Here is a 12,127-nt window from a genome sequence, read left to right as displayed (position 1 = left end):
TTTTCTTCTCTACTATACCACACTATAACTGATATTTTCTCTACTATACTACACTATGACTGTGCTAGTCTCTGCTATACTACACTATGACTGTGCTATTCTTTACCATGCTACTATTAAAGTTTCTAATATTTCTGAAAGTGTTTGTTACATGATTTATCGAAGGATCACATGTTAAGAATGCATATTCTTTTTTTTTCAATTTGATAATTTTTTTGTCGTTTTTAAATTGCAAGTGACCACATTTATAGAAATCAGTTTTTTAAACATCAGTCACATCATAACGTTCAGTCATCTTAACTCAAATGCTGCTGTGTCTTCAATTTCCACTGAAATTAAATGGATTATATTAGTACATTCCTGTATCTAGTCTGCCTTTGTCGTGGTTATTGTAAAGGCTCAGTATTACTGTGTCTCAATAGGTGGAAGAAATCAGAGGATGCATCGAGAAGCTCTCAGAGGATGTGGAGCAGGTGAAGAAACAACACAGTGCTATCCTGGCTGCCCCCAACCCTGATGAGAGTGAGTGGGAAATAAGGGGGGAGAACAGGGAAGATGTCAGGATGAGAGGGAAGTGCATAGACGAGGAGTGAGGTTGCTAAAATAGAGATTCCACTGACTTCCTCAGTATGCTAAAATACAGAATCCATCGCTCTTAGTACGCTAAAATAGAGAGTCCATCGCTCTTAGAACGCCAAAATACAGAGAGTCCATCGCTCTTAGAACGCTAAAATACAGAGAGTCCATCGCTCTTAGTACGCTAAAATACAGAGAGTCCATCGCTCTTAGTACGCTAAAATACAGAATCCATCGCTCTTAGTACGCCAAAATACAGAGAGTCCATCACTCTTAGTACGCTAAAATAGAGAGAGTCCATCACTCTTAGTACGCTAAAATAGAGATAGTCCATCGCTCTTAGTACGCTAAAATACAGAGTCCATTGCTCTTAGTACGCTAAAATACAGAGAGTCCATCACTCTTAATACGCTAAAATACAGAGAGTCCATCGCTCTTAGTACGCTAAAATAGAGAGAGTCCATCACTCTTAGAACGCTAAAATACAGAGAGTCCATCACTCTTAATACGCTAAAATACAGAGAGTCCATCACTCTTAGTACGCTAAAATAGAGAGAGTCCATCACTCTTAGTACGCTAAAATAGAGATAGTCCATCGCTCTTAGTACGCTAAAATACAGAGAGTCCATCGCTCTTAGTACGCTAAAATACAGAGAGTCCATCACTCTTAATACGCTAAAATACAGAGAGTCCATCGCTCTTAGTACGCTAAAATAGAGAGAGTCCATCACTCTTAGAACGCTAAAATACAGAGAGTCCATCACTCTTAATACGCTAAAATACAGAGAGTCCATCGCTCTTAGTACGCTAAAATACAGAGAGTCCATCACTCTTAATACGCTAAAATACAGAGAGTCCATCGCTCTTAGTACGCTAAAATACAGAGAGTCCATCACTCTTAATACGCTAAAATACAGAGAGTCCATCGCTCTTAGTACGCTAAAATAGAGAGTCCATCACTCTTAGAACGCCAAAATACAGAGAGTCCATCGCTCTTAATACGCTAAAATACAGAGAGTCCATCGCTCTTAGTACGCTAAAATACAGAGAGTCCATCACTCTTAGTACGCTAAAATAGAGATAGTCCATCGCTCTTAGTACGCTAAAATACAGAGAGTCCATCGCTCTTAGTACGCTAAAATAGAGAGTCCATCGCTCTTAGTACGCTAAAATACAGAGAGTCCATCGCTCTTAGTACGCTAAAATACAGAGAGTCCATCGCTCTTAGTACGCTAAAATACAGAGAGTCCATCACTCTTAGTATGCTAAAATAGAGAGTCCATCGCTCTTAGTACGCTAAAATACAGAGAGTCCATCGCTCTTAATACGCTAAAATACAGAGAGTCCATCGCTCTTAGTACGCTAAAATACAGAATCCATCACTCTTAGTACACTAAAATACAGAGAGTCCATCACTCTTAGTACGCTAAAATACAGAGAGTCCATCGCTCTTAGTACGCTAAAATACAGAGAGTCCATCGCTCTTAATACGCTAAAATACAGAGAGTCCATCGCTCTTAGAACGCTAAAATACAGAGAGTCCATCGCTCTTAGAACGCCAAAATACAGAGGGTCCATCGCTCTTAATACGCTAAAATACAGAGAGTCCATCGCTCTTAATACGCTAAAATAGAGAGTCCATCACTCTTAGTACGCTAAAATAGAGATAGTCCATCACTCTTAGAACGCTAAAATACAGAGAGTCCATCGCTCTTAGTACGCTAAAATACAGAGAGTCCATCACTCTTAGTACGCTAAAATACAGAGAGTCCATCGCTCTTAGTACGCTAAAATACAGAGAGTCCATCGCTCTTAGTACGCTAAAATACAGAGAGTCCATCGCTCTTAGTACGCTAAAATAGAGAGTCCATCGCTCTTAGTATGTTAAAATGCAGAAAGCCCATCTCTCTTAGTAAACTAAAAAAGAGAGTCCTGAGAGTCCATCGCTCTTAGTATAGTAAAATGGAGAGTTCATTATTCCTAGTATAATGAATAGAGAGTGTACAGAGAATCCATTTCTAATGTATAGAGAGATGAGAGTCACTTAGTATACTTGTTTTCCAGTATGTGTCCCCCAGTTTGTCTTCCCAAGTGTCCCTATATAGGAGAGACAGTGCCTTTTATAGTGTATAACAGAGCTCCACAGCAATAATACTCCCAGTAATGTGCCTGAGTGTATAACAGAGCTCCACAGCAATAATACTCCCAGTAATGTGTCTGAGTGTATAACAAAGCTCCACAGCAATAATACTCCCAGTAATGTGTCTGAGTGTATAACAGAGCTCCACAGTAATAATACTCCCAGTAATGTATCTGAGTGTATAACAGAGCTCCACAGCGAAAATACTCCCAGCAATGTGTCTGAGTGTATAACAGAGCTCCACAGCGATAATACTCCCAGTAATGTGTCTTAGTGTATAACAGAGCTCCACAGCAATAGCACTCCCAGTAATGTGTCTCAGTGTATAACAGAAACCCCACAGCAATAATACTCCCAGTAATGTGTCTGAGTGTATAACAGAGCTCCACAGCAATAATACTCCCAGTAATGTGTCTGAGCATATAACAGAGCTCCACAGCAATAATACTCCCAGTAATGTGTCTGAGTGTATAACAGAGCTCCACAGCAATAATACTCCCAGTAATGTGTCTGAGTGTATAACAGAGCTCCACAGCAATAATACTCCCAGTAATGTGTCTGAGTGTATAACAGAGCTCCACAGCAATAATACTCCCAGTAATGTGTCTGAGTGTATCACAGAGCTCCACAGCAATAATACTCCCAGTAATGTGTCTGAGTGTATCACAGAGCTCCACAGTAATAATACTCCCAGTAATGTGTCTGAGTGTATAACAGAGCTACACAGCAATAATACTCCCAGTAATGTGTCTGAGTGTATAACAGAGCTCCACAGCAATAATACTCCCAGTAATGTGTCTGAGTGTATAACAGAGCTCCACAGCAATAATACTCCCAGTAATGTGTCTGAGTGTATAACAGAGCTCCACAGCAATAATACTCCCAGTAATGTGTCTGAGTGTATAACAGAGCTCCACAGCAATAATACTCCCAGTAATGTGTCTGAGTGTATAACAGAGCTCCACAGCAATAATACTCCCAGTAATGTGTCTGAGTGTATAACAGAGCTCCACAGCAATAATACTCCCAGTAATGTGTCTGAGTGTATCACAGAGCTCCACAGTAATAATACTCCCAGTAATGTGTCTGAGTGTATCACAGTGCTCCACAGTAATAATACTCCCAGTAATGTGTCTGAGTGTATAACAGAGCTACACAGCAATAATACTCCCAGTAATGTGTCTGAGTGTATAACAGAGCTCCACAGCAATAATACTCCCAGTAATGTGTCTGAGTGTATAACAGAGCCCCACATCAATAATACTCCCAGTAATGTATCTGAGTGTATAACAGAGCTCCACAGCAATAATACTCCCAGTAATGTGTCTGAGTGTATAACAGAGCTCCACAGCAATAATACTCCCAGTAATGTGTCTGAGTGTATAACAGAGCCCCACATCAATAATACTCCCAGTAATGTATCTGAGTGTATAACGGAGCTCCACAGCAATAATACTCCCAGTAATGTGTCTGAGTGTTTCACAGAGCTCCACAGCAATAATACTCCCAGTAATGTGCCTGAGTGTAAAACAGAGCTCTACAGTAATAATACTCCCAGTAATGTGTCTGAGTGTATAACAGAGCTCCAAAGCAATAATACTCCCAGTAATGTGTCTGAGTGTATAACAGAGCTACACAGCAATAATACTCCCAGTAATGTGTCTGAGTGTATAACAGAGCTCCACAGCAATAATACTCCCAGTAATGTGTCTGAGTGTATAACAGAGCTCCACAGCAATAATACTCCCAGTAATGTGTCTGAGTGTATAACAGAGCCCCACATCAATAATACTCCCAGTAATGTATCTGAGTGTATAACAGAGCTCCACAGCAATAATACTCCCAGTAATGTGTCTGAGTGTATAACAGAGCTCCACAGCAATAATACTCCCAGTAATGTGTCTGAGTGTATAACAGAGCTCCACAGCAATAATACTCCCAGTAATGTGTCTGAGTGTATAACAGAGCCCCACATCAATAATACTCCCAGTAATGTATCTGAGTGTATAACAGAGCTCCACAGCAATAATACTCCCAGTAATGTGTCTGAGTGTATAACAGAGCTCCACGGCAATAATACTCCCAGTAATGTGTCTGAGTGTATAACAGAGCTCCACAGCAATAATACTCCCAGTAATGTGTCTGAGTGTATAACAGAGCTCCACAGCAATAATACTCCCAGTAATGTGTCTGAGTGTATAACAGAGCTCCACAGCAATAATACTCCCAGTAATGTGTCTGAGTGTATAACAGAGCCCCACATCAATAATACTCCCAGTAATGTATCTGAGTGTATAACAGAGCTCCACAGCAATAATACTCCCAGTAATGTGTCTGAGTGTATAACAGAGCTCCACAGCAATAATACTCCCAGTAATGTGTCTGAGTGTATAACAGAGCTCCGCAGCAATAATACTCCCAGTAATGTGTCTGAGTGTATAACAGAGCCCCACATCAATAATACTCCCAGTAATGTATCTGAGTGTATAATGGAGCTCCACAGCAATAATACTCCCAGTAATGTGTCTGAGTGTTTCACAGAGCTCCACAGCAATAATACTAATAATAAGCAAGATAGTGTCTCGGACTGCCTCTCTGCTATTTCTCACTGGATTACTGCTCACTTCCTTAAAATAAACCTGTCCAAAACAGAACTTCTGGTCTTCCCTTCCTCAAGGGTTGCTACTCCCATTTCTGTCTCGTTCCACGTTAAAGCGGCATTGTCATGCCGAACTTACCTTTCCCCAATCGATTCTTCTTCTCTCCCTCTCTCAGGATCTGTTCTTCATTTCTTCCTGTCTGCTATAGTTTTCTTTAAAACTTAAGAAAAAATAGGGACTATTTTTCTTCTGGAGGTTTCCTACGCAGTGACCAGCGGAGGAGCAAAGTGTGCTTCGTTTCCGGTGGTCACAGCAATTTTCCCACAATCCTTACCTTTCCTCCCTGTTCCCACGCTGCTTCCTGTCACTTAGACAGGACTCCGGCAAAACTGGTGAATTGCGTTCTAACAGTTTCTCCATTCGTGTTAGAACGCAATTTTGGATTTTGTTTGTATCGGAATTTCATTAGATTGAATGAAACTCCGATCCTATTCATTCCCACGGTATTAGGGAGTTATCTACTAAAAGCCTGAAAGACCTAAATTGGTCTTTCAGCCACATTTACTAATACTAAGTAAAGATTACTTAATATTAGTAAATAATCTGCCCCTACTCGCTATACCGCGAGTAGGGGCATTTCTAGTAAACAGTGAGCAGCCAGTGGCTGCTCACTGTAAAAAAAAAAAAAAAACCTATTGGCCCCCACCCCTGAGTGGTGGGGGCCATAGTGGACAATCAGGGGGGGGGGACCTACTGTCCTCCCCCATGGCCCCCAACCCTGCGCGGTGCGTGGGGGCCATAAATTACAATGGGGGGGGACCCCTACTGTCCGGCCCCCACCCTTGAGCGGTGGGTGGGGCCATAAAGATAATGAGGGGGGGGTCTACTGTCCTCCCCCCGGCCCCCACCCCTGCGCGGTGGGTGGGGGCCCTAAGACAAATCCCCCCCTCACCCCATCAAAGGTGACTAGGGGTCCCCAAGCCCCTAGTCACCCACCCCCCCACCCAAAAAAAAGGTTACCCCCCTACCTATCCCGCTCACCCTAAAAAATAGTGAGGGGGAATAAAATAACTAACCTGTAAAGAAAAATTAAACTTACCATTTGACGTCTTCTTTTTTCTAAAATCTTCATTTTTCAGCGCCAAAAAAGGCCAAATGTAAAACCATCATACCTGTCGAACGTAAAATAAAATAAAAAACCCGAGCGCAAAAAAAGAAAAATAAGTGACGAAAATGAAAAGACCCGAGCGGAAAAAAATTAATCCATCTTCACCCATTAAGGGCTCCGCGCAGACTGAGCTCTGCAGGGTGGGGGAAGGCTTATAAAGCCTTCCCCCGCCCTGCAATTAGGCTAAGAACACTCTGATTTGTTGGTTTAAGCCAATCAGAGTGCTCTTTGTCATTTTACACAGTGTGGGAAAATTCCAAAGAACTTTCCCGCGCTGTGTAAAATGACACAGAGCACTGTGATCGGATGGATCATTATCTTTATGGCCCCCACCCACCGCTCAAGGGTGGAGGCCTACATCGCTCTTAAGTTCAAAGAGTAGTAAAAAAACAAAACATTTTTTTTTTAAATCAATATGCAGTCCCTATGTTAATTTGGCCCTGAGTAGATGGGTGGGGTGCTTAACCCAATCGGAATCTGCTATGGATTCCAAACATACACAGAAAAAAGGGTATTAGGCAGGCATACACGGAACATGAATTTCATAAAGAGTAACATATATACAAAATACAGATTAAGGGAACAGCTCACACAAACACACAACAAAACAGTTTAAAATCTTACCAGGCTACTTAAAACGACATGTCAAACAAATATTCAGACACTCTGTATTTTACTGTGTCACTCTGTATATTATTGTTACTCTGTATATTATCATCACTCTGTATATTATCATCACTCTGTATATTATCGTTACTCTGTAGGTTATCGTTACTCTGTATATTATTGTCACTCTGTACATTATTGTGACACTCTGTGTATTATTGTGACACTCTGTGTATTATTGTCACTCTATATATTATTGTGACACTCTGTGTATTATTGTGACACTCTGTGTATTATTGTTACTCTGTGTTAGGAAACCTGGTATATCCTATACCCATTCGGTAGTTTCCTCCCGAACGGCCGGAGTATCAGGGATTATAACTCGCCGTTCGATTAAATAAAGTAAGCGATTCCCATATGAAATAACAGCTTCCCAAGTAGATTCTCCCAGTAAAGCAGACAGGATTGTTCCCCTCATTCGTATGAACAAAAGTACCGAACAGCGCTCTCCTAGCGGTTCGGGAAACAAAGAAGCAAGCGGGTTGGGACCGGTGTTCGGGAAGTCGAGTTTTAGACTTTAGTTGCAGACACTCGACGACCAAGTCCCGCTGCCTTGTTCGTGCACAGGGAGAGGGCTTAAACGATGGTTCCCTTTGAAGTTAATGAGCCAGGGGGGTGGTCTCTGTTCAGTAGTTACAGCTACCGAATGAAATAAAATAAAACGGCCGAAATAACTTTACTGTGTCACTCTGTATATTATTGTGACACTCTGTGTATTATTGTTACTCTGTATATTATCATCACTCTGTATATTATCATCACTCTGTATATTATTGTTACTCTGTATATTATTGTCACTCTGTATATTATTGTTACTCTGTATATTATTGTGACACTCTTTGTATTTTTGTGACACTGTATATTATTGTTATTCTGTATATTATTGTTATTCTGTATATTATTGTTAATCTGTATATTATTCTTACTCTGTGTGTTATTGTGACAATGTATATTATTGTTACTCTGTATATTATCGTTACTCTGTATATTATTGTCACTCTGTATATTATTGTGACACTCTGTATATTATTGTCACTCTGTATATTATCATTACTCTGTATATTATTGTCACTCTGTATATTATTGTCACTCTATATATTATTGTTACTCTGTATAATATCGTTACTCTGTATATTATTCACTCTGTATATTATTGTCACTCTGTATATTATCGTTACTCTGTATATTATTGTCACTCTGTATATTATTGTTACTCTGTATAATATCATTACTCGGTATAGTATTCACTCTGTATATTATTGTTACTCTGTATATTATTCACTCTGTGTATTATTGTTACTCTGTGTATTATTGTTACTCTGTATATTATTGTGACACTCTCTGTATTATTGTGACACTCTGTGTATTATTGTTACTCTGTATATTATTGTGACACTCTTTGTATTTTTGTGACACTGTATATTATTGTTATTCTGTATATTATCGTGGTACTCTGTATATTATTGTTACTCTGTATATTATTCTTACTCTGTGTGTTATTGTGACAATGTATATTATTGTTACTCTGTATATTATTCTTACTCTGTATATTATTGTCACTCTGTATAATATCATTACTCTGTATATTATTGTTACTCTGTATATTATCGTTACTCTGTATATTATTGTCACTCTGTATATTATCGTTACTCTGTATATTATTGTCACTCTGTATATTATCGTTACTCTGTATATTATTGTCACTCTGTATATTATTGTTACTCTGTATATTATTGTGACACTGTATATTATTGTTATTCTGTATATTATCGTGGTACTCTGTATATTATTGTGACACTCTGTGTATTATTGTGACACTCTGTGTATTATTGTTACTCTGTATATTATTGTTACTCTGTATATTATTGTGACACTCTTTGTATTTTTGTGACACTCTTTGTATTTTTGTGACGCTGTATATTATTGTTATTCTGTATATTATCGTGGTACTCTGTATATTATTGTGACACTCTGTGTATTATTGTTATTCTGTATATTATCGTGGTACTCTGTATATTATTGTGACACTCTGTGTATTATTGTGACACTCTGTGTATTATTGTCACTCTGTATATTATTGTGAAACTCTGTATATTATTGTTATTCTGTATATTATCGTGGTACTCTGTATATTATTGTGACACTCTGTGTATTATTGTGACACTCTGTGTATTATTGTTACTCTGTATATTATTGTTACTCTGTATATTATTGTGACACTCTTTGTATTTTTGTGACACTCTTTGTATTTTTGTGACGCTGTATATTATTGTAATTCTGTATATTATCGTGGTACTCTGCATATTATTGTGACACTCTGTATTTTAATGTGTCACTGTATATTAGTGTGACTATATATTATCATGTCACTCTGTATATTATTGTCACTCTGTATATTATTGTCACTCTGTATATTATTGTTACTCTGTGTGTTATTGTCACTCTGTATATTATTGTTACTCTGTGTGTTATTGTGACACACTATATTATTGTGTCTCTGTATATTATCGTAGTACTGCATATTATTGTGACTCTATGTATGATGTTGTTACACTCCAAAACTCATTGTGTCACTGTATATTATTTTGACACTCTAATAATATTGTGACTCCCCCCAACCACCCCATTATTTTGGCCTGATGCGTTTCTCAAGGGGCTCTCATAGGCATCAGGCCGAAACGATGGGGCTGTGTTCTCCACTCTCTTTGTCGGTGATCTTAAGGTAACACTTGTGGTTATATTGTATACACGTGTTTGAGTTTGTTAGAAAATATATCTCTATAGTGTATAAATTTGGATATGTCATTATACACAGTGGTGATGGTATATTCATAGTATGCTCTCAATTAGTGCTGAATGTTGCTAATTTTGTACCGATAAATACATTTGCATGATGGCAATGTGCTATGGTTTACTTTACACAATGTGTTTGTGATCTTAATTGGTTTGTAGGATTATATAATGTAGCACCCAGTAACAATTAAACCCTGCAGCTCAGCGCTTCCTACATTAACCATTTCTACACACAACAAATGATATTCTTACCAGCATTGAACAAAGTTTAATCAGCTATATAGAAAGTTAGTTTCATTTCTCCTCTTCTCTGTACGCACTCTCTACACTGACTGCCAGGTGCACCCTGCATATGACTGAAATCCTCACACAGTCAAAAGATATACTGATACAAAGTAGGGACTATGCCTGATACTTGTAGACACTCGGCTGAGCTACCGCCGTCTAGAAGTGTCAATCACCCAGCTGTAACCAGTAACAGCTGCAGGGAAATTGGTTTATCTGTGGAGGGTCTCGAGGGACCCTCCATAGACCCAATGCTGTACTCTCGCACATACGCAAGAGTCCAGCAGTGACGTTAGCAGAAGATGGCAGTGCCCACGATAGACAGGATCAGGTAATCAGAACTCACCTTTGCCTATCCCATCCAACCCCAGCAATGTTGTCACCGGTGGGGGTCTTTGCAAGTTTCATGTCTGCAAGAAAAATAATAGATAGTAAGTAACCCACATTGTGGTTCGTATTTTCCTGGAGGAGACGTTAAACACACTCTGTCTAATTCAGAGCCAAATTACCTCTCCCCGGTTTTGTCTTCATTTGAGCTATTTGCATGTTCTTTTTATTTGCATGTTCTCTTGCTATGTCTGGTTAAAACAAGATATAATCAGGTATTTTAGACCTTACTTAAACAGGAACTCTTACGTCTCAGGATTTTTAATATGGTGGTGTATCCCCTATATTTAACAAGCCTGTATGAATTTTTATTCCAGTGGTATAAATTCTATAATAGCGACCGTTCACTTTATTGTTTAAAGGCACACTCCAGGTGCCAATACAACTTTACTGTAATTGATAGATGTAGGCCTCATTAATATGCTATATTTTTTGCATGCTCAAATATTTATAGTTTTTGCAAAAAAATAAATAAATGCATGTTTAGCGGAATGTTGCCCCATAATCCTGCCTCCTTAGCCAGACCCACTCATGCAGGAAGACTTCCTTATCAAAGGTATGCACACAGTGTCAGCCCCAACAGCACTGAGTGAACTACTTTTATTTCACAACCTGGCTACAGGCAGTCAGAGAAATTGCAAAAAGATAGTGGTAGATAGTGATAGTGTCTCCCTGGGTGTCCTTTCCTACTAATGCAGGTTGTTTTCTAGTTCAGATCAATCAGTACTGTCAGAAGCTGAGCTTTGTTCAGACATTTAGTAAGGAAGTCTTTTTCTGGAGTTAGGGTGTGTGACTAAAGAGGCGGGGTTATGGTGTAGCATTGTGCAAATTTTTTTTTGTTTTTTTTTTTATGCACAAACAGGAATGATTTGAGCATGCAAAAAATACAGTATTCAAGTGTGTTACAGTTGCATTGATGCCCGGGGGGTGTCCCTAAAATTTAGCGGCTTATTTAACAAAACTACAACTTCAGTTAATTTTTAGTTTGATGAATAAAATGTAATGTCGCTTGTGATATAGTATTCCATACATGTTCAATATTTTTCAAATAAAGAAGAAAAACATTAAAGGATAAATATATATTGCTATACACCCCAATAACAAGGGCTATATGCATTTATTAAGTATCAATTTGTGGAAATGCACATGTAAAAACTCACATATTTTTGCGTTACTGTCATTGAAGAAACCCTTTAACACATAAACCTAGCCCTCAATTTTATTTGAGCAGAAAATTGCAGTCAAAAATGATTGGCTGGATCTGCAGGTATTTTTATTTTAATTCTAGCAGGCGAACCCATTAAACGTGTTGGCTGCTTGAGATAAATCATCCTTTTTTAATGACTAACCCTGTTAGTCCTCAAAACAGGAAATTAAAACAAAGCCTATGGGGGTAATTAGGAACCCCATATTAGTACAAGGATGTTTTTAAACCTCCCCCGTGCCCACACTCACTGTTTCTGAATAAACAAGTAATTAAACTCCTAAATGGCAGAGAATTGAGCAGTGAGA

At 38.7% G+C, this 12,127-nt stretch overlaps 1 protein-coding gene across 1 annotated transcript in view; it reads left to right on the top strand.

The window, feature by feature from the left end:
- The window catches only part of STX1B (syntaxin 1B), a 79,712-nt gene that overhangs the window by 54,311 nt on the left and 13,274 nt on the right, over positions 1-12,127 (top strand). Inside the window, exon 3 of the mRNA XM_063430807.1 lies at positions 423-522. Within this exon, the coding sequence (XP_063286877.1) occupies positions 423-522 (100 nt within the window). The remainder of the gene's footprint in view (positions 1-422; positions 523-12,127) is intronic.

The sequence above is a fragment of the Pelobates fuscus genome, chromosome 8 (genome assembly GCF_036172605.1).
Source record: "Pelobates fuscus isolate aPelFus1 chromosome 8, aPelFus1.pri, whole genome shotgun sequence".
NCBI lineage: Eukaryota > Metazoa > Chordata > Amphibia > Anura > Pelobatidae > Pelobates > Pelobates fuscus.
The sequence above is the reverse complement of the archived record's forward strand: the minus strand, read 5'-3'. Positions and strand labels throughout refer to the sequence as shown.